Here is a 26,940-nt window from a genome sequence, read left to right on the forward strand (position 1 = left end):
ATCCACGATGAAAAATACAACTTTCTTCTAGTTCCTAAATGCTTCCCCCCCCCCCCCATCATGATCCCAATTCTACCTTACAAATCCAGCTAGACCAGAGGATGTACACTGGTACAGATAGGAACTGGAAACAGGGAATCCAGGGCGATGATCCCTTCAGGGCCAGTGGTGAGAGTGGCGATACTGGGAGAGCATAGGGAGGGTGGGTTGGAAAGGCGGAACCTATTATAAGGACCTACATACAACTTCCTCCCTGGGGGATGGACAACAGAAAAGTGGGTGAAGGGAGACATCAGACAGTGCAAGATATGACAAAATAATAATTTATAAATTATCAAGGGTTCATGAAGGAGGGGGGTGCAGGGAGGGAGGGGAAAAATGACGAGCTGATGCCAGTTTAGGTGGAGAGCAAATGTTTTGAGAATGATGAGGGCAATGAATGTACAAATGTGCTTTACACGATTGATGTATAGATTGTGATAAGAGTTGTATGAGCCCTAATAAAATGATTTTTTAAAAAAGTAAATGTCTATAAAAGAATGAAGGCAACATACATAAAACATGTCTGATTCGATTGATGTATAGATTGTGATGAGCTGTACAAGCCCCCAAAAAAATTATTTAAAAGGGAAAAAATGGGATTCTACAGTAAAATAAAAACTTGTTATGCTTCAGAGAAACTATGAAGATGATGAGCTATGGGAATAAAAGCAATCAGTACAGAATGGCTGACCTAAGTAACTGAAATCATTCTGGAACTATAGAAAAGGAAGAGAGGTGTTTTTGTAGTATTTCCCCCCTACAAACTATTGTAATTGGTTCAGGGTTTCTAGAAGTTGTAATTAAAATCCCTGCGACAAGATCTGTTTGACAACACTGGGCTGGTTTTATTTCAGTACTGAGATTTTAATGAGCTACTGGAAATCCTCAGGTGAAATTCTGTGTAAGTTTCTACGTAGTCTCCCTGGAGTCCTGACCACTGGCAGCAGATATATAAAGCTTAGCACTCAGAGCCGAGTGTGTTTGAAAGTGGATTTCGAGCCAGGCTAGGAAGGGGCAGCCACGCTTCCAGGGTCTTGACTAGGAAGGAATGGGGTGCTGGAGTGTGAACAGCCCTGAGTCGTACCCTGAACCAATTGTGTCGGCTTTTGTAATCTGCAAACAGTGCACCTGTCCCACCTGTCCCTGCGATGAAGTCATCTGCTGCCAATCATGACTGCCACCACTTCCTTTGTTCTCCATGCCCTATTCAACTGGCCACTTTCTATGCATCCTTGGGCACCATGATGGCCTTGTGCTCAGGGTCTCCCCCATCAGGACCAGTTATCTTGGTCTTATTTTCGTCCTGGGAAAATGAGGAGGCTTTCTACTCCAGTGAAGAGTTAGTCTCTTGAAAACTCAGAGGGACAGTTCTAGCCTGTCCTATAGAGTCGCTGTGAGTCGATAATAGCTTCCCATTTTGACGTTTCTCATAGATTCCTATGACTTAATGCATCGAGATTCCTATGACAAATGCTTTTTGGCTTAGCCTTATGAATCAGGAGGAAAGGAAGTTAACACCGAGTCTGCAATTTATTAATTACCCCTCAAATTTACATCCAGAGAAGCAATTCAAATCTGAACTCAAAATATCCTGATGGCTTTTATAAATCAATACCCAATGTACTACAAATTTTGAATGTACTTATAGCTGGGTTTGAAGATACGGTTGGTGGTGCTCTGGCAGTGCTTTGGGCTTCGAACCTCAAGGTTGGTAGTTCAAACCCACAGTGAACCTGAGGGAAAAAGATGAGGCTAGCTGCTCCCCAAAGATTTGCCCTATTGGAAACCCTATGGAGCAGTTCTATGACGTTCTTTACAAGGTTGCTACAAATCGGCGCAGACTCTATGGCAGCAGGTTTGGTTTCAGTTGTCTGGGCTGGTGTTGAGAAGGGAGCCACCATCTGTGTATCTAACCCACCCACTACCACTGACTTGATTCCAACTCACAGCATCCCTCTACAGCTTCACCTTTCTCCCGAGAAGCAGCTGGAGGGTTCTGGACCAACCACCTTGTGGTTAGCAGTCCAAAGCTCACCTGGCAGCACACCAGTTAGTCAGTCATTGTAGGAACATTTTAGAAGTTGCTAGAGAACTGCTCGAGCCTCTAACAATGATGGAAGTCAGAAGATGACTGCTTTCCCACTCAAATCAACTCACCCGTACTCAGCCTTCCCAACTGATGAGTGAGTCCACTCAAGTGAGTTTAATACCTGTGATCTCTTTTGTGCTTTTGCTTGGTGGGCTGGTAGTGGTTGCGATTTTAGGAAACCAGGAAGGAAAAATTAAGCCTACAGAGTGACTTTTAAAAAAAGACTAATAATCTAAAACTAATTATTAAAAAAGACTAATAATCTAAAACTCAAGAGAGAAAAGGGTGACCTTCCAAACTCCAATTCAGAAAGAAAAGACCAATGAAAGAAGCTCATGTTCTTCCCAAAGCTAAAGTATTAAACTTGCAAAGTAATTAACTGCAACTACTCCTCAATCGGTATTTTTACCCAAATAACATGCGCTTCCTAAACCCACCCCCCAACTCTAAAGTAGGTATTTTTATAAACACACTATGCTATTGTTTTTAAAACAGCATTATGTAATTTTGATAAATGGTATAGTGTGTGCTGCTGAAGAAAATACTTCCCAGGGGGAGAGCAACTGGCAAACAAATGTAGAAGCACGTGGTATTTGTGAGAAAATATGGTGATCGCTATTAACATCTGTTACTGCAGAACACTTGGGCAATTTATAATCCCCATTTATCACCTCATGTGAGCCTCACCATGACATTTTCACTCAAGGTCACAAGAAGACAAGTAGCAGAGGTCTGTCTTGTGACTTCCAGTCCAGGGCAAGGGCCCATTCATTCTGCCTTGTCAGGGACAATCCAGAACGCAGATGCTTACTTCTCTAGGGTCACAGAGCGTCATCATTTTTAAAACGGACAGAACTCATTACAAGCTAACCTTAATGACTTGGGCTCTGTTAGAATATGTCTCATAGAATCTAAACTTTTCTTTAAAACCTAGCTCATTACTATGAATGGAAAACATCTTTCATTTTTTAAGAACTTGGCAATGTGATCTAACATACCCACTGCTTACAAAAACCCCATCAGCTACATAGGGCAAGGGCATTTATTCCACTTCACGGGAGAAATAATTAAGGTCCAGAAAGATTATGTCATCCACCCAAGGTCACAAATGAGCACACTGTGATTAGGAGCTAGGTCTTCGAGGTCTAAGTTTATTTTCTGTCTTCCTGTTTTGTTCATATGATGCTTGTTTATCATCCCCAAATCAACGTAATATATCATATGAATGGGAAAAAGCAAGACCAATGATCATCTCAATACACAGAAAAACATCTGACAAAAACCCTTGTATGACAGACACTCAACAAGGTAAGCACAGAAACTTCCTGAACCTAATAAAGGAACTCTACAAATCTCCATAGCTAACGTCCTAATCGATGATCGAAGACTGAATGATTCCCCCTATGGTTAGGAACAAGACAAGGGTATCGGCTCTTACTACTCTATTCAACATTGAACTAGAGGTTCTAGCAGGGGAAACTAACCCTGTAAAACCCACTGCTGTCTGACAGATTCCAACTCATAAGAACCGCGTGAGACAGAAAGAACGGCTCCTTAGGGGCTCCAAGGCTGGAATCTTTATAGAAGTAGACTACGACATGGTTCTCCCAAAGAGTAGCTGGCGGATTCGAACCCCTGACTCTCTGTGTTAGTAGTCAAATGCTTAACCTCTGCACCACCAGGGCTCACTGCCAGAACATCTAAGAAAGAAAAAAGAAATAAACAGCCCCCAGATTTGAAAGGGGGAAAAAAATAAAACGTTATTTGCAAATGATTTGCAAATATAGAGAATGATGATTTTCTATATACAGAACCTTGAGGAATCACATCCCCAAATCACTAGAGTTTATAAAGGAATCCAGCAAGGTTGCAGGAGACAAGATCAATATAAAAAAAATTAAATTGTATTTCTATATATTTGTAGTTAACAATCCAAAAATGAAATCAAGAACACATTCCAATTGATAATAGCATCAAAAAGAATAAAACACTTGGGAAGAACTCTAACAAAAGTGCAAAACTTACTGTCTGAAAAATAGCAATCACTGTGAAAAGAGCTCACTGAAACAATATCCTCTCGTTATGGATCAGGGGACTTTCACACTGGTCAGAGGGCAAATACTCCCCAAGCTGATCTACAGGTTCAAACCAATCTCCACCAGAAGCTCAGCTTCTTCGTGGACACCGGCAAGCTGACTTAAAATCCATGGGAATTACAAGAGACCCACAGCAGGGAACAATCCTAAAAAAGGAAGAACAAACAAGGCGACCCGCATCTCCCACTTTCAAACACTACAGGAACGCAGAACAAGACAGTGTGGTAATGGCACACGCTGGATACACATGTTAAAGGGATAGAGGTCAGAGAGCAGAAGTAAATCCACACAGCTATGGCCAAATGATTTCTAACAAGGAGACCAACACCCCCCCATCGGGGTAAAGACAACTGGATAGCCACATACAGAACAAGAATGGAGGTGAGCCTTTACGTCACATGAGAACTAACTCAAAATGAACAGAGGCCATAAGAGCAAAGATGAATATTTTAGAAGTATCACCCAAATTCCATGGAGTCAATACTAACTCCTACTGACCCTATGAGTTTCCCGGACTGTAAATCTTTGTGAGCAGTCGGCCTCATCTCTCTCCCGTGGAGCAGTTGGTGGTTTTGAACTGTCCACTGGTGGTCAGTCGTCTAAGCCATATGCCACAGCACCACCAGAGGCCCTCTAATGACCTTGGATTTGGCAAAGGGTTCTTAACGTGACACCAAAAGCAAAGATTGATAAACTGGACTTTGGTGCTTCAAATGATACCATCAAGGAGATGCAAACACAACTCACAGAATGGGAAAATATTTGAAAGTCAGATAAGCTGAGAGGGACTTACATTCAGAATATGTAAGAACACTCGCATCTTAATAATTAAAAAATATTCATGGGAAAAGGCTAAGCATTTCTCTAAAGAAGATATGCAAATGGCCAGTTACCACACAACAAAGTGCTCAATAGATGAGGCAGCTTCAAGAACTCCTTGGGCAAAGAGATTTAAAGAATCCTGGAATTTTTCCATGAAGGACTCCTTCACCTTAGCCAAAATCACACCGGCCCTCTAGGCTGGTTACAAGCAGCAGTCCGATCATGACAAGTGTTGTCAAGAATGCGGAGTAAGGGGGTTCCCATCCCTGGGCTGCCGGTGGAAATGGAAAGATTTTGGGCACAGCCACTGTGGACTTTGGTCTAACACTTCATAAGGGACTAAACATAACCCGCTGCTGTCAAGCAGTTCTTACTCACAGCGATCCTAGAGGTCAGAGTTGAACTGTCCCATCGGCTTTCCAAGGCTGTCTACCTGCAGAAGCACACCACCACATCACTCTCCTGCAGAGCAGCTTGAGTGACCCAAGCTAGCAGCTGAATGCTTTGCCATCAGTCCGACCAGGACTTCTTCAGAATCATCACCTTACCCTCCAAACCCATGCCTAGTCATGGAGACACATGTCTGCACACACACTCGTAAAATCCATTTATAGAACTATTCATAATAAGCCCAAAGACAGAAATAATCCATTTGTACATTAACTAGTAAATGGGTATGGACACACATACAGTACATACATACAATGGAATATTACTTAGATAATTTTTATAGATGGAGGAATGATACGTGTCACAACCCGAAAAACCTATGCAAAGGGGAACAAAGTTCGCCGCAAAACACCACACGTGACATGGTCCATTCAAAGGAAAATGTCCAGGATGGAGAAAGCCTACAGCTAAAGACCCGTGTTTGCTCAGGGCTGGTGGGGGAAAGACATTAGAATGGTGATACCGAAGGGTGCAGGGTTTCTTTCTGAGGCGGTTAAAAGTGTTCAAAAATGGATCATGGTGACAGTCGCAAAAATCTAACCATAAACTACTGAAATCCATCAAAATGCGTATACTTTAAGTAGGTGAACTGTATGAAACGTGAATGATCTCTCTCAATAAAGTTGCTTTAAAAAAAAGGATCACTATTAGTCAAGATGTTCTAGAAGAAGAATAAAGGGGGAACCTGTTTGACTGGACACTTGGATATTAAAATGGGTAAGTACTGCACTGCTCGCCGCAAGGTTGGCAGGTCAAACCCGCCAACTGCTCCGTGGGAGAAAGTCGAGGCCCGGGTTACAGCCCTGGAAGCCCTACAGAGGGTTGCAGTGCGTTCAAAGGGAGGCGATGGCAGTGGGCGTGGCTTGGGTTTTCATGGGGTCGGCACAGGGGCCGGCGGTGACAGAGAACAGAAGGCCTGGACACTGCCCGCACATATGCAGACACGTGACCATGACACAGATGGCACTGAAACAGAGCACGCTTTCAAAACACAGTGCGAGGCCCACTAGACATGTCCCTACGGAAGAAAATGACATCTGATCTAGGGGAAAACTAGGCAAATATCTTCTTAACCTTGGCATAGGGAAAAGCTTCTGAGACAAGATACCAAGAATAAACCAAAAACACCCAAACCAACAAAGCCAAACCCTAACTATGAAGGGGAATCCGGAGCAAACTCTCACTGCGTCAAGTCCATGCCGTCATACAGTGTGACCCCCTGTGGGTTCCTGAGACCCTAACTGTTTAAGAGAACAGCCCAGTCCTTCTCCCACGGAGATGCTGTTGGTTCTCAACTGCCAACCATGCGGCTCACAGCCCACCTTGTAACCACGACACCGCCAGGCTCCAACCTAGGTCTATGCTCTCTTCTGACAGTGGCGTTTCCATGCCTAGCCCTCCCGAGAGGACGCCATGCTCTCTGATGTGTTCCATCTCAGAGCAGCAGTTTCAGCATGGTCAAGGGCCTCAAATCCACTTCCTTTGAAAGGCTGAGAATATTGGGGGAGGAGGAGAAATGCGGAACTGACTACAATGGCCTATAACTCCCCCCCCCCCCAGAGGGTACAAGCAACAGTAACAGACAAAAGGAGACAGTGGTTGGTGTGAGCTATGAAACGAATCATAATTTATCACTGTGCTTGATACAATTGCTGTATGGATTATTGTTTAAGAGCTGTAAGAGCCCCCCCAAGGAAATGATTTAAAAAACAAAAGAGTACTAGGAACAAAAAGAAGCCTGCGGGGGCAAGACTAGGGTTGGAGGGTAGACAGAGTTAGGTTTCCCAATAAACTTGTCGGACATCCCTTGCTACCCTCCAAGCCTGAGACGTGCACTGCTATGAAAGAACGTCTGAGCACAACTTTCCTGGCCTCTTTCTCACAATGCAACAGTTTGCCATGTTCTTAAAACTTCCTCATCAGAAGCCCCATTATCATTCTGTGGCCTTCAAGAAACTCTCTCAGGATGACAATCACCATGACCTTCGCAATTGATCACGACGCTTTCAATTTAACTGGTCCAGCCGATTCCCTCAGGAGTCACTGTTTTGACTAAAGTTAATTTTGTTAAAGGCACCCTAACAAGACTAAGACAAATGCATTCCTGAGCGAATTTGTCTGCAGCCATCCACTGATCACAGAGCTACGTTTGAACACATTAGGTCTGGAATACATCCATGCTGGTATGAACTGGTATCCTGATGGTAGTACTCTTTTTTCTTCCCCACAGCAGTACTTTTGGAGTTTACCCTTGTACTTAACAAACTCCTTCTGATCAGAAAGAAAAGGAGAGGCAAGTAAAAAGAGTGAGAGAGAGAAAGCAAAGAGTGAGCCTGAGACTTGAACTGACGATTCACAAGAGCAGACATGGCTCCAAATGGCTGAGGAACAGATGAAAAAGCGCACTCACCCAGGAGGCACATAAAAAAGCTGCTGGGCCACCAGGACACCCTCGGCACACCAGCCAGGTGGTAGGGCCGTGTTCCCATGCACTGCTGGTGGGAGTTAAAATACAACTGCTTCAAAAATAAAATAAACAAAATAGAGGGAGGCCAGTGCTAACGGCCCCCTCATCCACATGACGCGGCTGAGTTTTTGTCTCTTTTAAGATTTCATATATGTTCTCCCTCAATTTAAATAAATAAAATTTATATTTATTATAGTCGAGCAAACACTACCCTATGGCCCAGTCACTGTACTCCTGTGACTACACCCAACAGAAATGCAGGCACACAGGTAACCAGGAGTCCTACCAAGAACCACATCCTTTTCTTTTAACGGCCAAGGGCTGGAAACAACGCAATGACTCAAACAACAGAACATGCATGTCAACTGATGAAGTCAGAACACAAAATAGACATCTCAACATTGAATGTACATAAACTCCACAAACAACTACGCAGAGGAGACGACTCTTCGAAAGCATTGCATACCAAAAAAGCCAGTCTCAAAGAATATCTATTGTACAGCTTTCGGTTTTAGAAGGAAGGTCCCAGATCAGGCAAAGCTAAGGCATGCTCCAGACATCAGTGTAGCAGAGACTCAGGGGAGGTGAGAGGAGGCGCGAAGTGGTGGTGCTCCAGTTCTTAACTGGGATGATGGTTATACAGACATCTGCCTTCTGATAACTGGCTGAACTCAGGTTGTGCTTCAATGAGGAAAAGTTGTGCTGCCCGAGGAAGGAGAAAATGTTCCAAAATTGGTTGTGGTACTAATTGCACAACTCTTCTGACCAGACTATTAAATTGAATGTGTGCCGTATGAATTATAAGACAATAAAACTATTTTAACAAGAAAATCTATACCAAAAGACTACATAAACAATGTATCTACAAGTGACTACATAAGAGAAAATATGTACCTATATACTCGAGTATAGGCCAACCCAGTATCAGCTGAGGTACCTAATTTTACCACAGCAACTGCATGAAAAATGTGCTGAAAACCTCAGCTTATCCTCGAGTATATACAGTACAATAAATTTAAACCAAAAAAGCATCACAATTTCATTTTAAAAACTCATCTAAAGCCATAAGCCAAAGACCAAGTGAGCACATGCTGTTGGGGAAATGGTGCCAGGAGATGTGCTCGATGCAAACAAAACAAAACACAAATTCACTTCCGTCGCGTGGATGCCCATTCATGCTGACCCCGCAGCACTGGGCAGAAGGATCCCTTTGGGTTCTGAGCCTATGACTCCTTCAGTGGTTGCAAAGACTCATCTTTCTCCCATGGGGCACCTGGTGGCTTCAAACCGCTGACCTGCAGTTCCCAGCCCAAGCCATAATCCACTCTGCCACAATTCTCCATTTGAAATGGAGCTACCACAAAACCCAAGCCAACATCTGGTCGGTCAATTTCAAGACAAGGCCCTCCCCAGCAGGGGGCCATCAACTGGGAAAACCCCAGCTCCTTCATTTGCATAGACTAGGGACCAATTCCCATAAAGTACACATAGCAATCACAGGGCAGGCTGCAGCCCAGGACCAGACAAAAACATCAAGTCATAGGAAATGCCACCCAACGTGGACAAATGTAACAAGCCCCATGGGGTAAAACAAGAGGGTAAAGAGAACTCCTCCAGGTTCTGGGAAAATCTCTCTCAAAACAGATCTTCCAAAAAAGCCCATGGCAAAAGCCTACAGGAAATAACACACCTCACTATAACGCATGCGTGCGTACATTAAAATGCAAACACACAAACTCTAAAAATAAGGTGGGGCATCCCAGTGTCTAGCTCTGTGGAAAGGCACCCTGGTGCCTAAAGGCTCTGCTCTCAGGGGCAGAGATGTGTACTCTATGTTCCTCTGTCAGAGGCCTGGTGGCAAAGTAATTCAGAGCTCCCCTGGGAGCCAGGACGGTTGGCAGTTGGAACCCACCAGCTGCTCCCCCTTGGGAGCAGGCCGTGGCAGTTGGCTTGTGTAAAGACTTACAGGCTTGGAAACGCTCTGGAGCAGTTCTACTCGGTCCTATGGGGATGCCACTGACGGACAGAACAGGGGCTTCTGCTCTGCCTGCAAGGGGAATCAACAAAGGACCCTGTGAAACAAGTCACGAACAAAGGTCGCTGTGAGCACTGACTTGGCAAATGCCTTAACCTTGAAGCCAGGCTCTAGTGAAAATCACAGACAGAGGACTGTACTCGAAGATAATTCCCAGACATGGTGGCCCAGAGCTGCAGCTCAGATAAATATGAAAGAAATGATGTGTGAGACCCAAGGACAAATAGAACAACTGATTACAAAGATGCTTGACCTTCTACAGACTGACACCTCCCTATTCTCCTTCGAAAGTGCCATTTAAAAACTAGAAGCACTCCCCCAGACAATGTGCCCTTTCTCAGCTCGAGGAGGGAGCCGCTTTGCTTCCAAAGCATACCTTAGCTATGCTTAAGGTGTCCTTTCTCAACTTGGGAGAGGAACTCGCTTCGTTACTTGTGCAGTGACTCTACGCGTTAATAAAACAGTGGCTTGGCTCTTTGCTGCTGTGTACATGCGTGGGTGTGTGCACGCCAGCGAGAAGGGCTTATCTCTGGACCCTAACAAACCACACAGGTCTGGCGCTGGCAGTTGCCCCATGGATGACAGCCCGAGCACCGAGCTTCACATCTCCGAGTTGGAATTTGACGAGGCAGCCACAAGATGTTGCTTTTAGCCCTGGCTATAAGAGATATTCTAGCCTCCAGTCTAAGGAAGTGCCTTACCGTACTCAAAGTGTACCTGATGTGGACTAGGCTCTAAATCCTGATCTTGCCCTTCGTGTCCTAACTGTGATATCCCAGAGTCGCACAGATGACAGTCTCCTGCCGTGGAGGACCCAGAGACGCATACCAGCAGGGAGCTTCTTCACTCCTGAAGGCGGTCTTATGTCCTGTGGGAGCACCTCCTTTACTCCCAAGAGCCGCCTCTCGCTCTTACACGGCGACTTCTCTAAGACGCTCTGGCTACCAACCGGAAATCTGCTCCGAATCTCAGAGAAACACTGCTTCACCTTTCTGGGCGACAGTCTCTTCTCCAGGAGGGTCTCCAAGGCCTGCCATGAAACAGTCGGTTATTCTCTTAGCTTCTAGCTCAAAACTAGGCTTGTTTTCATCGCAAAATTGGAAATAATGTGTTAGCATACTGCTATCGCTAAAGGTCAACACCAAAAGCTGTTTAATTCGATTGTAAAAGCGTTATCATTTAGGATGTTAAATTAATGAGGTAAAGGAAGTTCTCTTTTTGTTTCTTAACTCGTGCAGTTCACTAAGAACAATAGCAAAGAGGTAACAAATGACTACTTTTAAGGACCAAACCCAAAATTTTAGAAAAGAACCATAGTCCTCAAAATACAATCCTCTATGCTTTAAAAGCATTTCAATACTAAAAAAAAATAAAAACATGAAAGCATTCCAATTAGCAATGTAAACCTGACAAACTCATAGCATTTTAGGTGAACACACACATTTGATAAAGGAATGGAAACTCAGCAGGACCAGCGGCTTTGCTCACTCATGGACAACAGCGGTAGGAGAGTTCAAAGACGCCTACCCTCAAAGGTCACACAAATGATCTGCTCTGTAAGCTCCCCTCGTTCACAATAAAAAGTTTACGAGGAAGACAGGAAAAACCAAAAAGAGGCATAGCTTCTACCAGCCCCCCGTACTCAGTGTCAGGACTGAAAACCTGTGTGTGAGGATGAGAGAGCAGCAGATGTGAAATGGGATGGCGCATCAGCCAGAAGGAGAATACATTTCTTGCACTGTTTTCCTTAAGTAGGAGGAACATCACGTTAAGGAAATTTATCTAAGGGTACTCTTGCTCCAAATTTGGAAGAGCTACTAGATCATCTGAAGAGACTGTCTAAGATTATAAAAGGTGCTTGACACAATGGATGGGTGGATGGATTATGGTTAGAGTAGTGCGAGCCCCCAATAAAATTATTTAATTAAAAAACCAGATTAAATAAAAAAGAAATTATTTTTGACCATGTTTCTGCTGCACAGGACTCATTTAACGCATTCAAGAGCAAAGCTGTCACTCTGAGGACGAGGTGCATCTGACCCATGCCACAGTTTTGTCAATCTCCTCTTATGCAAAGTCAGACAATGAATAAGGACGATGATCAGAGAACTGACGGGCTGAACAATGGCGAAGAACACTGAGCAGCATGGACTGCCAGGAGCACAAGCAAATCTGTCTTTCAGGAAGTACAGCCAGAATGCTCTTGAGAAGAGGTGAGACTTCATCTTCTGTACTTTGGACACATCAGGAGAGGAGAGGCCAGTCCCTGGAGAAGGAGGATCGGCTAAAAAGACCCTTGACTTTGACAAGGCGGGCTGACACAGTGTCTGCAACAAATCTCAAGGACACTGCAGGCCTGGGCAGTGTTTCATTCTGTTATACGAAGGATTACTATGGTTGGAGCTGACTTAATAGCGCCCAACAACAACATAGTTAGGTTTTAAAAACTTCATATCCCGCTTCAAGTTCTAGGTCTGCATTTGAGGAGGACATTCCTGGCAATGTGTTCTGTACATACAAATGTCGTCAATAAAAGTCACAAACAGATTGACCATATCAGGTGGGGTCTTAGGGACAACGGAGAGATCTTGTCAATGGTAGAGCTAGTACAGAATCACTCGGGCTACAATTTCTCCCCTAAACCAGCTTTCTCTACAACAGAGAGGTCTTCCTAAGCTATACCAACTGAGAGATCTTTAGATTCGTGAGTATGGCTAGGGGAAATAACAACAGGATGGGAATCGGGAGATAGAAATGTGATCCCGGAACTCGAGAGAAATAACTGTGTAATCTCTCTGACCTTCGATTTTCTATAAAAAGCAATAAAACCTCCTCATAGCAATAAAAGCAAATCACGAGGAGTGGGCCAAGGATCAAATGGTGTGATGATGCGATCGCACTCTGCAGAGATGCCAGGGAATCGTGGGGCGACAGTCTGAGTCACAGATGAGAACTGCGAACATTATCGGCTCCTGGCTGCCGGTGGGATTCCCGGAACTCTCTGGCCATGTACCACAGGGGTGTGGGCTGTTTGTCTTCGAAGATGCTGCCAGATGAAACACTGATACTCTGATCACTGCGAGAGTCTTCACTAACGGGCATGGCCAGGGACAGACTCTTCAGTTTAATTGATGGGCCTGGTAGAGTTGTTCTATGTGGCCCGTTCCCAAAGAAGTAAAACAGAGCAATACAGTCTCGATGGCTAAAAACCCTTAACACAAAACTGAGAGTCCCTCCATCGCACCGTACAGCTCTAACTTACCAGGGAGCAATTGCAACTGACCGACACCACAAACCCTAGAGAAGCGAGGAGACAGCAGTTCCCGCGCTCACACGCTGTGCATTCAGGAGCAACTGGGGTCAACCCCTTACCTCGATTTGCTGCAGGATGTCTATAACCACGTCAGGGACCGAAGGGTCGGAGTCGAGCTTGGCAGAACAGAGGGAAAGCTGGCGAATGAGGCTGCCTAGTTCCCGGCACCGAGCAGGAACTGGGTGTTCGCCTCGGTCTGTAAACTGGGTGACAAACATCTGCAAGGCCCGAATGGCTCCTCGGTGGGCAGCTGCCAGCCTAGACATGGCCCACGACTGACGAGAGAAAGATAGGGCAAATGAAGTTCGTAGCTTCCTAACACGAATGCAATCCTTCAGTGAGAACATTCGCTTCTCGTCTTTGTCCTAGAGAGCTCTTCTTGCTGTACAAATTCTCAGCACAAAGGAAGCTGTGATGGACAAAGCTTTTTAGATGAGTGTCTTCCTCGTGCTGCTCTCAATCCTGTAGCTGGCAGCAACCACCACAAAAACTTACTGTTCAGAACTTGCTCAGTGGATGGCAACTTTACATTCAGACTAAAAGGTTTCTACAAGCACAGAAAAGAATACTAATGCCGGGAGGAGACGAGCCAGGCAGGGTGCAGCGTAGCAACGATGAAACATACAACCTTCCTCTAGTTCCTAAATGCTTCCTCCCCACCCACTATCATGATCCCAATTCTACCTTGCAAGTCTGGCTAGACCAGAGGATGTATACTGGTGCAGATAGGAACTGGAAACACAGGGAATCCAGGGAGGATGATCCCTTAGGACCAGTGCTGAGAGTGGGGATACCAGGAGGGTGGGGTAGAAAGGAGGAACCGATTACAAGGATCTACATATAACCTCCTCACTTGGGGATGGACAACAGAAAAGTGGGTGAAGGGAGATGTTGGACAGTGTAAGATATGACAAAATAATCATTTATAAATTATCAAGGGATCATAGGAACGGGGAGGAGGGAGGGAGGGAGGGAGGGGGAAATGAAGAGCTGATGCCAAGGGCTTAAGTGGAGAGCAAATGTTTTGAGAATGATGAGGGTAACGAATGTACAAATGTGCTTTACACAAATGATGTATGTATGGATTGTGGTAAGAATTGTATGACCTCCCAATAAAATGACTAAAATAAAAAGAATAAAAATGCAAAACACCCACAAAGAACACCAACATGGGGCACGAAACCTGTAAAAGGTTCCAATCAGAACTTACGTACCTTCTTAGTGTGCTTAATTTTATGTGGACTCAATTTATCCAATTCTTCCTGGATTTCTTTGACCTGTATTGTAAAGGGGGAGAAATGAGAATCGTCAAATCTTTCCATATCATGTTTTTGCAAAATATTGGATCATACTCTATTAGTGTGGTCCTTCCAGCCACAATCTCTAGTGATGTAATTCTGGACGTCACACACCTGTGGCTCTAGTGCATTTTTGGAAGGCATTAACTGTTAACGATGGAGCCCTGGTGGGGCAGTGATTATGTGATGGGCTGAAATCCATAAGGCCAGCTGTTCAAAACCACCAATAGCCCAGAGGGACAAAGACAGGGTTTTCAATTCCTGTGAAGAGTTAGTCTTGGAACACACACGGAAGCAGTTTAACCATGTCCAATAGGTTTGTTGGGGGTTGGCTTGACTCGATGGCATGAGTTTTGGGTTTTTACTCTGCTAATGAAGAAGAATGGGATGAGATTAAGATCTGACTTTCACAGAGGATATGAATCGTTGTTGGTGCTGCTTGTAATGGGGTGAAGAATTATGAGCTACAGCTGAGGAGAAGAGCGGCTTCTGCAGTGGTCAGACCGAAAAAAGCTTAGCTAATTAAGATTAGGAGGAGGCCATTGCCTACTGGACATATTCCACCAGAGGCCCTGGGTCACATGAAATAAGATACGGTCCAGGGGTGAAGAATAGATTCTTTTTTGGGGCTGAAGGGTTATATGTTATTTGACTGCACCACTGATACTCAATGTAACTCCCACAAACCACCTTTCCCTGCATGGGTCTGGATCTAGAAGGTGGGAGAAGATACTAACAGGATTCACTTGTGTGTAAGTGTGACCAGGATTCCCTCCAATACCGTCCTACTGTGTATAAAAGTAGCCCTTTGAGGGGCAAGGGGTGAGATCTCCCAACTAGTAAGTGCAAATGCTCTGGGCCCAGCATCTGCCTTCACCCTGACTGATGTTTGGATTTTGGACTGAGAGAGAGAGAAAGAGAGAGAGAGAGAGAGAGAGAGAGAGAGAGAGAGAGAGAGAGAAAGGGGCAGATCAGCATTTTGGAAGAATTGAACAGTTGAGATTTCTTTAATCTCCAACTCCGTGGGACTAGTTTGGCATTAATTCTTTTTTTTTTTTTTTTGGTATTCTTATAAAAGAAATTATTCCCACAAATGTTTCTCTCTTGCAGAAAATAATAAGTCTTGTCCAAACATAACCATTATTTAATTCTAGTCACTTGGAAACACAAAAAGAGTTTTTCACTCATACATCCCCCCAAAATAGTTAATGGTTTTCAGTTCGAGATGGCTCCCCTCCCAACCCTTGATCCCCCATGTCCTAAGAATTTATTACAGCAGAGCAATGGGGGAGGTGGCCCTGGAAAGGCAGGAGGGCCGGATCGTGACATCTCAAATGCCATGCTAAAGAATGCAGCCTTCACCCTGGTAAGTTACATGGGGCCACCGCAGAGACCGGACACAGGCGGATTAGTGTTTGACAACAACTTCTACGGCAGCAAGTTAAGCACTGCAACAAACTCACGAAGAACAAAAGAACACAGCCTAATCCAGGCACTGTCTCCTAAGTGAAATGGTCAGGTGTGTGGTTCAAGCAATAAAGCCAAAGGAAGACGCCCGTGACCAGAAATGAGCTAAAGGGTAAAGTGTAAGGCACTGATTTTAAAATAAATTAAAATTAGTCTAAAGAGTCTAGCCTTAATGTCAGGACCGCAAAGGCCTCTTCACTAAACAAAGCCTGAGAAAAAACATGGCCTTAATTTTTTCCCTATTATCAGCATGCAAATGTACTAAAGGAATAATCAGATTATTGACTCTCTATGAAGTTCTCCTGGATCACAGGACCTGGGTCATAGGACCGATGGAAAACAACTTTCCTCTAGGACTCTCCAAACACCCAACCTCACTGCCACTGAGTTGAGTCTGACTCACAACAACCTCATAGGACGGGCCCCTGTGAGTTTCCAATGGTAACGCGTGAAGATAGCCTCATGGTTCTCCCACAAAGTGGCTAGTGGATTTAAACTGCTGATTGTGTGGTTAACAGCCCAACGCGCAGCTCACTATGCCACCACAGCTCCTCTACAACTGAACAAGAAAAAAACTATCAATCTCTATGACAAAATAATAATAATATATGAATGATGAAGGGTTCACGAGGTAGGGGGGAGTGGGGAGAGGGGGGGGAAATGAGCAGCAGATATTAAGGGATCAAGTAGAAGGCAAATGTTTTGAGAATGATGATGGCAACAACTGTATGTATGTTCTTGACACAATGGATGCATGTATGGATTGTGATAAGAATTGTAACAAGCAAAAAAAAAAAAGAATTGTAACAAGCCCCCAATAAAATGATTTTTTAAATAAATAAATAAAAAGATCAATCTCAATGCCTTCGAGTCAACTCATAGGGACCCTAAAAGAGATAACGTATAAATGCCCACGTGAGTTTCTGAGACTATAACTCTTTATGGAAGTAGGGCTCAATAATGGGGCCAGGGGTTTCCAGGTAATGGAGCCACCTGGCTTTATACACAAAAATGTGTGAACAATGTAGAAACATGATTTTTCTGGAGAAAAGCCCAGGAAAGGATCTATGGCTCTCCCAAAGTCGAGAGCCACATTCTTATGATCTTGGCCATTTACACCTAATATGCAAACACACATAGTGGCCAAGGACAGGGGGAAAGAAAGAAAAGAATAATTTGCCTATAGCATAGGTTTCCACATTATTTGGCTTTACTACCCCCTTTTTGGATCATGACTCTGCACACCGCCCCGCCCCACCCCACCCCACCCCCAGGCCACTAAAAGCGTTTTTACTATAGCCCAGGATCCCCGATTACCTGCTTTTGCAGGGCTGCCCACCCCTACCCCTAGCCCACCCCTGACCATTCATTCCAGTGCCCCTCAGTGAACAGTACTGCCCACCTTGAGAAACATTAGCCTACAGGTTCAAGAAATCTAGCCTCCCAAACTCAAACGCATCCATGAAGGGTACCAAAAACCTAATCAAACTCCCTGCCACTGAGTTGATTCCAACTCAAAGTGACCCTATAGCACAGTGTAGAACTGCCCCTGTGAGTTTCTGAGACTGTACATCTTTATCAGAGAACAAATTCATGTCTTGCTGGGAGGAGGTATGAAGGCAATGCACCCAGAGGGCTGTCCTCCCCATGCTGGACTCCCACCTGCTGCTGGAGGACATAGAGCACCCGGGCCGAACGCACAGCTTGCTCCTGCCTCCTGACTTGAACGCGCCGCTCTTCATCTGGGTCCAGAGCGTCCTCTGTTCTACCTGCAAAGATCGTTTTCCCCAAGAGTCGATTATAAACCAGGTGTTAAAAGCATCTCAACACTTTGATGATTCAAAATAGATCATTTATTTTAAAATCTCCATTTCTACAACAGAAACAACTATCATTCACAGATAGCAGGAATGAGTGGGCGGGTGGATGGATAGAAAGTGGACATGAAAACTGGGCTTGATCCTGTGTTGTCAACTATGCTCATGCCCAATTCTCCACTAGGAATCCGTCCTTTAGTACAGTGGGCATTGAAGACGCTGAATGTTGAAGAATTGTAGACCTGCGAGTGTTTGATGATTATGTGATCACATTGGACTAGGTCCAAGGTCAGTGTTCAAATCTACCAGCTGCTCCTTGGGGAAAGATGAGGCTGTCTTTCCCCAGAGAGATTTACATTCTCATAAGCCCTATCTTGGGTTGCTAACTGATAAGTTGAGATCACTCAACTATGTGCTCGGAAGTTAGACTTGCTTTTACCTACAGGATGTATACATGAGGCTTTTTCCCGCCCTTTGAGGAAATGAAAAACCATCTTCCCAGAAGCACTTCTGGACAAAGAAGGAGAACATTACAAGACATGCTGCCCTCCAGACAGGAAGTCGTCGTTGTCCTAGGTCATCCCCTCACTAAGAACAGCCGCAGGGAAGGGGCTGCTCCATGGAAACTGGGATTCAACCAGATCCACTTACCACATGATACCACAAATATACACGTCTGCTTCACAGGAAAAAATACATCAAGTTGATTCCGAGTCAGAGTGACCCCACAGGAAAGGGTAGAACTGCTCCACAGGGTTTCTGAGACCTAGCTCTTTCCAGCTCTGACTGGTGAGACTGGTGGGTCTGAACTGCTGACTCTGTGGTTAGCACAGAGCTCATTAGAACAAGGCACGACAGGGCAAAGTCCTCAGAGCCAAAGACACTGCTCAAATGCAGGCTGACTACCTTGTCCTGGGCGCTCACCCTCAAGCGAGCCACCTGACCGGAGGCAGAGGGGCTCAGGGGAGGTCCAAACGAAGACATCTGAACTACCCTACCCTCTAGGCCAGCAGTTCTCCACCTTCCTAATGCCGTGACCCTTTCATACAGTTCCTCCTGTTGGAGTGACCCCCAACCATGAAAATTATTTTCATTGCTACTTCATAACTGTCATTGTGCTACTGTTATGAATCGGATGACCCCTATGAAAGGGTCATTTGATCCCCCGAAGGGGTCGTGACCCACAGGTTGAGAACCACTACTCTAAGTATTGCCTCAACATCAAAACCCAAGGGAGTCTCACCTTTTTTAGCCACTTCTTCAATTCTATGGATACAACTGATCAATTCCTTCTGGAGCCGCCGAACTTCTAACAGGCTCCTGTGTTCACGATGCAGGTGAAGTGCTAGATCCTGGGTGGGTGGCGACGTTGGCACAGTAAGGTCTGCTTGTCCTGGCTGCGATGCGTACAGGTATACTTTGGCTCCGGAGCTGGAAATTTCTACTTTGGACGGCCGGGGGCCGCACTGCAAGCCTTCCTGGCTTCTTGACTCCTTCTTTTCTAGCCTGCGCTCAGCTATTTTCGACTTCGTGTGCACACATCTCTGCGAGATATGGGGCTCGCTTCGGAGATGATGTTCCTTCACGTGCTCCTCAAAGTGTCTTCGTTTCACATCCCGTCTGGCGAGGTGGACGGCGTAGCTAAGTTTCTCTTGGGATATGACAGAAAAGGACACAGAACTGCTCAAGTCAGGCCCGTTTCTAAAATCCGGTTCTTTACAATAGTATGATTCATTGTAGGAGTGCTTCAGTTTTTCAATTCTAATTGCATGTGGACAAGAGTATCTGATCGCCAAGTTGCTTGGATGGGTACGGACATTCCTATTAAACTGCAGCTGTTTTTTTTAACAAACAAACAACAACACACACACATTAGACATTTGACATATTGCATAGTTGGTATATGATGAATACCAAGTTTCCGTCATTTCACCCACAAGATTATTTATGCTAAGAAAGGTTTTTCTGTTGTACTGATAGGTCAGTGTACTGTTTATTCATATCATACTGAGATCAGCTTCTTAAAACTATCAATCAAAAAAAAAGCTCCAACACTACTGAAAGCCAACAGAAGTTATACCTCCTCAGTGCCAAGTTTGTTATATTACCCTAAAAAACTTCTGCAACCCGTATCCATCCATCGAAGACAGGCTTTTATTTATTTATTAATTTATTTCCAACAAACCATAAGATCAAGAGAAAGGAAAAAAATAAAAGAGCTTCAAGCAGTAACCAGTTAAGTTGTCCCACTCCCCAGTTACATACTTCTTCCCTGGTGGCACTGTGGGTCAGGCATTAAGCTGGTGGTTAGCCATGTGCTTCGACATGTATCAAAAACAGGGTGGACGGATGGATGGATCTCTCCAAACCTCAAAACAAAGCCACTGCCGTCAAGTCAATTCCACTCACAGAAACCATCCTAGGACAGGGTAGAAATGCCCCTGAGGGTTTCCAAGACTAGAACTGCTCACGGGAGCAGAAAGCCTCCTCATTTTCCTGTGGCGCGATCTGTGGTGTCAAACTGCAGCCCAAAGGGCAATCACTATGCCACAGGGCTCCCAATGGCTCTCTAGCGGGGTGGGGTGAAGGAACAGACAGGTGGTAAATGACCAAAGTAAAACAATACTGTTCGGTAGTTGCTACACATTTCTTTCAACTTTTAAGATACGTGAGAGAGCCATTGAATAGAACTGAATAAAGGTAGGTAAGCATTGGACTGCTTACCAAAAGTTGGTGGTTCAAAACCCACCAGCTGCTCCTTAGGAGAAAGGTGAGGCTGTCTGCTTCTATGAAGATTTATAGTCTTAGAAACCCTATGAGTTCGAATTAACTGGATGTCAATGGGTTTATTATAAGGTAACATAACCAAAGCCCCAAACCCAATCCACTGCACATCGAGTCAACTCCGTGTTTTCGGGACTGTAAATCTTAAGGGGAGTGGACAGACAACCTGAAGAGTAGTCACCTGAGGAACTGCTAATCTCGTTGATAGCAGCCTAGTGCTAACCCCACCACACCACTAGGGCTCCTTATTCACTATCATTAGGAAATCAATCGTTGGGGGCCAATTTTCTTAGATGTGACAATGACATTAAGTAAGCAAGTTTGCTTTTTGGATCTAAAATACTTAAAAGTGTCATAGATCTGCAATTTCCTTTGAAATGGTTCATCAGAAACCTTTCAGAGGGCAAAATGTTAACAATGGTTGAATGGCAGAGGTGGACTTGATGCAAAGGCGTTTTGCTGCACTCTTCCACACACTTGAATGTCTTCATAATAAAAGCTGAAGAAAACACTACCTGAGTGTGATACTTCCTGGAATCACAGCTTCCATCTAGCTGGGCGTCAGATGTAAGATGAACACAGGGTGGAACAGGTCTGCCTGGTCCCATCGAGTTGGATGGTGTAGAACAAGAGTAGAATCTTAGTCACCAGCCAACAGATTGCCCCTGAAACCATCGCCTGAAATGAAAGCAAGTTATATTCAAATCCAGTCTTTAAATCAAGAGGAACAAAGAAAATGCAAAGTCATGCACATGTAATAGTAGTCTAGAAGTAGCCCAGAACATAAAGAGCTCAGGCTAAAGAGTGAGTGTCTAAGACTATGATAGATTCTCCCACTTACAAAAAGCAACCATATTTTGGGAATTCCCATTTCTAAAATAGGGGACACTCTTTTTAATGACAATCCCAGCACAAGTTCCAAATCTTGAAGATCTGAAGAGGGGCATTACTCCCAAATAACAACTTTGCCAAGATAAGCTAGCATGTCCCAGCAGGGCGGGTCTATGGCAAGAGAGTCTACATTAGTACTCGAGTCAAAAGAGCAAGGTACCTCCCACTACTGGGCAGCCCACATGGAATTGATAAACTTACAGGACCACAGGCTTATCTGGATTTTAATCAGGATCTGCCATGAACTTGCGGGACGCCTGCTCTCCAGCTTCCAGTTCCCATCTTCCCACTGCCCCATTCCATACATGAGATATCAATTGAAAGCATTTTGTAAATTGTCAAAGGCGATGCCCACATCATCATCTCTCCCTGTTCTGAACACGCCTAACAGATACCCTGCTCCCACTGACACTCATCGGGGCCCAAAACATGCTGTGTTGGCTCACATTGCTATTTACCTATTTCACAGGCATAGGGCTCATCTTCCCAGCTAGACAAGGTTCCTCGAAGGGAAGGGCCTTGTTGTGCTCTTCTAGTTCACACAACACAGTGCTTTGAGCATGGTAGGCAAACACATGTTGGGCTATGCTGAATTTCTGTCAACTGACTCCTTTTAAGTGCACTGGGAAATATGTTCGCTCACGGAATCCTACACCAAGTCACTTGGGAAAGGCTAAAAGCAAAACAAAAATCCTACAAATCTCTAAATTAAGCTTTTGAATAAATCCAAGGTTTGACGACTAGATTTGCTTAAAGCCTGACACATCTGCAGGAGTAGAGGCAGCTGTCCAAGAGTCTGTATCTCTAAGGCTGTGGAGACACAAGCACAGCAGACAGCACAGGCAGGAGGCGATTCTGAATGGCTTGGCACCGTCCCAGGCTGGGCGCTGCAGTTTGCAGAAGCGCACCCAGGGCAGGGTGTCTGCAACCCCGAGGTGGTCAACACATCCCCTCAGCTGAGTCCATGCGCCTAAAGCCTCAGAATCCTTTCTCCACTGGGAAAAGACTATGATCTGCAGCTCCAGGAATGCCTCAAGTCACACACACACACACACACACACACACACACACAACACCACACAACACAGATTCACAATGTCCAGGGACACCCTCGGCTGTCCCCCTGTACAAGGTCTTGGGACACCCCTCACCTCACAGCCTGTCCCTTCTCTGTTGTTCCAGGAACCCTCCCAACGTCCCCCACTTTGGAGTCTCCCTCTTCTGCTCAGACACCACCGCCTGCGCCTTTAGCCACAACCCAGGTCAAGCCTCCCCCCAAACTGTTCCCTCCCACAGAGCCCCAAGACCCAGCCCCCAAACGTGCTCCCTACACAAACTACTGAGACACCCCTCTCCGTCTGTCCTCCTCCAAATCATTCCCTTCCAAACGGTGTCCCCTCACTCTGGCTCCAAAGAGCCCTGCGGCCCATCTCCTCCCCTGCTGCTGAGGATGGCCTCTGAGAAGGCCAAAGCCCGTTCCCTCCCTTGGAAGGAGAGGCATCCCCAACACTTCGGGCACCTCTCGAGTTATTCTTGCTCCTAACACTCCTGAAACATTCCCACCATCCGTTTCTTCTCCCACTGGCCGGGTACAGCCCCATAACCCGGACCCAGCCCCACATGTATGTAAGGCCCCCCGAGTTCGCCTCTGCCCTGTCAGCCCCAGGCAGCTGCCACTTCTTGCCTCCTGCCCAGAAACCTCAGGCCCTGCTGTGGATTCTCTGCTCATGGCAGCCAAGCTCAAGGCACCTTCATCCATTTCTTCTCCCATAGAGCCTGTCACCCAGACTGCAGCAGGTGCCCGCCCAGGCATTGGTAACCCCACAGCTGCAAGCACCCCCAAAGACTGAGGCCCCTGAACCACCTCAGGCGCTGTTCTAGACGGTCTACTCCATAGGCCTACGAAGCCTTCAGAACCAGGCTCCCTTTCCACAGCACCAGGGACACTGAGAGTAACGGGCCCTTCAGTAACCTGTCTCCTCCCCCAAACGTCTGAACCGTCAGGGGAGCCGGCATCCCTCGTCAGAGACCCAGGGGCCCCAGCAGCCGCGGGTACTCCAACAGCTAAGGGAACCCTAGCAGTCCCAGGTACCCCAGCCATCTGTCTTCTTCCCAAGCACAAGGGCTCCCCAGACTGTGTCTCCTCCCCACCAAGCCCAGGCAACCCCAAAGCCACAGGGCCCCCTGTGGTCAGTATCCCTCCTGATAAACCTGAGAAGCCCCCTAAGCCAGACCTTTCTCCCACGGAGTCAGGCACCCTGACAAATGTGGGCAGCCTGGTGTCAGGATGCCTGGCATCTACAGGTACTTCTACAGTCTCCCTCCCTCCCCAGAACACGCCCTCCTGTCCAGAGGCAGTCTCCTCCCGCACAAGCCTGGGCCATCGGGGCACCAGGGGCATCCCGCCCACAGCAGGGGTCTGGGCAGTGAGGCTTCTTCCCAACAAGCATGAGAGCCCTCCACAGCCAGACTCCATGCCCGAAGGACCAGGCACTCTATGAGGGGTGGGCACTTCCGCAGCAACAGGAACCCTGGCATCCTGCCTCCTACCCCATCTTGGGACACCCCCAGAGCCAGGCTCCTCCCCCAGAGGCCTAGGTTCCTCTGAATCCACAGGAACCCTGGTAGCCAGGGGAACCCCAACAGCCTGCCTCCTTTCCCATGATCCTGGGAAAGGTCCAGAACCAGTATCTTCTCTGACAGACCACAGTTCCTCAGCAGCCCCGGGCATCGCTGAAGCCAAGGGCATTCGAACTGCACGAAGCCTTTCCCACAGGGTTGAGACATCTCTAGGGCTATTCTCCTGCCCCAGAGAGCTCGATACCCACCCGCCGGCAGCCACCCTCTCAGACCCGGGCACATCTGCAGTGGGGACCCCAAGTGGAATACATCTATGCTTGGGCACACCTGCTGCCTCGGGCAGGCCCACCACCTCAGACAGCCCCATGGCCTGTCTCCACCTGCAGGGACAGGAAACTTCCCCACAGCCAGTCTCGTGGCCCACAGGCCCAGGCACCCCTAAAGCGGCAGGACCCCAAGCCTCTGGCTCTCCCTCTGCCTGCCCCCTTTCCCAGTGGCTCAGCACCCTCCCACAGCACGCCGCCTCCCCAACTACTCCAGGAACCCTCTCAGCTGGAGGTACCCCAAGAACCTGCTGCCTAGTCCACAGGCATGGGATACCACCATGGCCTGTCTCTTCACCTATGGCTCGCGGGACCACCACTGCCTGGGCCACCCCCACAGGCTGGTCAGGTCCCCATCGGCTGGGGATCCTCCCACAGACTGATTCTTCCCCCCAAGCCTTAGGTACTCGCATAGCCTGTCCTATTCCCCACAAGCCTGGAGCACCCCCAGAACCTGCCTCTTCCTCATGGGTACCAGGTACAATCTGAGGCGCTCTCTGTGACCCTATGTCACCTTGGGAGCCAGGCCCTACCCCCACAGCTTGTCCCCTTTCCTGGAACACTGGGTCGCCCCCATATCTGGCTTCCTCTTCAACAGTAAAAGGCACCCTTATAAGGTGCCCTGTGCCCCGCAGGCCAGGGACCCCCCCAGAGCCTATATGCTCCACATCTGGTCTCCTCTGCCACATACTGGGGGCCTCAGGTCTAGTCTCCTCGCCCAAGACAACAGGCACCTCCATAGCCTCTCCCCTCCCCCACCAGTTAGGGGTATGGCTGCAAGCAGGCTCTCCTCCCAGAGGACCAGCCATCTGCTGGGCCTGCACTCTCCCCCACTGACCTGGACCTGGGGCACCCCTGTAACCCATGTCTTCTTCCACAGTTCGGGGAACGCCTGCAGCTTCAGGCCAGGCAGTGGCCCCCAATGCCCCCTTACTCTGCCCTGATTCCCAAGGGCCTCGGGCAACTCCACTACCCATCTCCTCTCCCACCGAGGGTCCCCTCATGCAGGGGAAAACCCCAGCCGTCCACCCCATAGCACCAGGCATCCTGACAGCTCGACCTGATGCCCTCTCACAGCCTGCCACTAACCCCTTCGCTGGGGGTACTCCTGTGGCCCCGGGGTCTGTCCTGGGCTGGCCTTGCACCCACGGTCCTGTGAGACCACCACGACTGGTCTCCACCCATGAAGGGCGGCCAGGGGCACCCTTTTCAAGGGGCCCCTCCCCCGCAGGCACTGGAAGGAGCTCCACTCTGCCTTCTTCCCCACATCCCGAGGCTGCTCTCATGGCCTGCACCTTCAACCACAATTCCAGAATGCTCCCGTGGCCCAGAGAGCCAGGGCGACCTTTCCTCTCGCAGCCCCTCGGGCTCGTGCCGTCTGTCTCCGCCTCATCCCCGCTGCGAGTCACCCACACGGACCCCGTGGGCCCTATCACCTGGGGTTCCCCCACCGCCCCGTTTACCCACACGATCTCTGGGTCTCTTGCCGCCTCAGTCGACCCTGCAGTCCCCGCGGTCTCATTCACCCCAACTGCCTCTGGGGCCTCCGGGGCTGGTCTCCTGCCCCAGGGTCGCCCACCTGCCAGTCGTCTCTCTCGACTCACACAGCCAGGCCCCCAAACCGAGAACCTCCACCAGCGCTTGGCTCGCCAGCCCCGGGGCGCCCCTGCGGCATACCCCCTGCCCCCAAACCTCCGAGTTCTCCGCCTGGGCCTGCTGGGCCCCACACAACAGGTTGGCTTCTCGGTGGCTGGCTCGGCCCCGCGCAGCCTGGGCAAGGGCCTGCGGCCCGGCGCCCGGCTCATAGCTCCCCGCCACGTCGGGTCTTCCGACGCTCCCCCGAGACGCTCTTTCTAAGGCCCTCGCTCCCTAAGGCGGCAGCACACACGCACGCTCCCACTCCGCTCCGGCCTTCCGAGCCTTCTCCCTCCCAGTCCCCCTCTCCCCCCGCGCCCCCCCTCCTCGAATGCCCGCCCTCCACTTCCCAGGCCCCCCAGAACACGAAGCAGGGCAAAAAGTAGTTGGGGTACGTGAAGCAAGGTGTGCCGCGGACCAAGGTCTCCCCCAAGTCCGTGACTCCTAACGCAGCTTCCCAGAGTGCCCCCAGCCCTGGCCCGAGCCCACCTGGCCTGGGGTGAGGCGCGGCTACCGGGAGGCGGGTAGGAGCCCCCTACTAGGCCTAGCTTCCGGCCGCTCGCCCAGTCGCTATAGCAACAGGCGCAGGGCGGCTTGGGAGTCAAGGTTCCCGAGCCACCCAAGGCTCCAGGTGTTTGCCAGGCAGCAGGTTCTGCAGCCAGTGCACATGGGGCCAGAGCCGAGACTAGGCTAGAGCAGCCTGGGTTTAGAGAAAGCGAAATACTGCGAGTGGAAGCGGCCCCGAGGGCTCCAGGAAGCGAGCGCAAAGACGCGGATGAGTTATGGCCTCCGGAGGCTCCCGTAGCCGCCCGACGTCCTCCGGCCCATCCG

The 26,940-nt window shown here is 47.8% G+C and overlaps 2 protein-coding genes across 5 annotated transcripts in view; both read right to left on the reverse strand.

Annotated features, from left to right (window-relative positions):
- The window catches only part of KIAA0753 (KIAA0753 ortholog), a 62,710-nt gene extending 35,821 nt beyond the window's left edge, over positions 1 to 26,889 (reverse strand). Inside the window, exons 1-7 of one of the 4 annotated variants that reach the window (XM_075561151.1) lie at positions 26,599 to 26,889; positions 21,196 to 21,358; positions 19,140 to 19,731; positions 17,742 to 17,848; positions 14,529 to 14,591; positions 13,374 to 13,589; positions 10,830 to 11,031 (exon numbers count right to left, since the gene is read on the reverse strand). In XM_075561151.1, coding sequence (XP_075417266.1) covers positions 10,830 to 11,031; positions 13,374 to 13,589; positions 14,529 to 14,591; positions 17,742 to 17,848; positions 19,140 to 19,731; positions 21,196 to 21,288 — 1,273 coding nt within the window. In that variant the 5' untranslated portion in view covers positions 21,289 to 21,358; positions 26,599 to 26,889. Of the gene's footprint in view, positions 1 to 10,829; positions 11,032 to 13,373; positions 13,590 to 14,528; positions 14,592 to 17,741; positions 17,849 to 19,139; positions 19,732 to 21,195; positions 21,359 to 21,772; positions 21,924 to 22,029; positions 22,766 to 26,598 lie in introns of those variants that run through there. The other 3 variants (XM_075561150.1, XM_075561153.1, XM_075561154.1) reach the window with 3 other exon arrangements.
- Positions 22,868 to 26,384, reverse strand: LOC142459511 (uncharacterized). The gene has a single exon (XM_075561149.1). It carries the CDS (start codon positions 26,277 to 26,279, stop codon positions 22,908 to 22,910), a length of 3,372 nt encoding a protein of 1,123 aa, XP_075417264.1. The 5' UTR covers positions 26,280 to 26,384; the 3' UTR covers positions 22,868 to 22,907.
- Positions 26,890 to 26,940: the final 51 nt, after the last annotated feature.

This window comes from Tenrec ecaudatus, chromosome 10 (assembly GCF_050624435.1).
Source record: "Tenrec ecaudatus isolate mTenEca1 chromosome 10, mTenEca1.hap1, whole genome shotgun sequence".
NCBI lineage: Eukaryota > Metazoa > Chordata > Mammalia > Afrosoricida > Tenrecidae > Tenrec > Tenrec ecaudatus.

Excerpts from the sequence above, each read along its gene's own strand:
- LOC142459511 (XM_075561149.1), bottom strand. The coding sequence starts at position 26,279 with ATGAGCCGGGCGCCGGGCCGCAGGCCCTTGCCCAGGCTGCGCGGGGCC.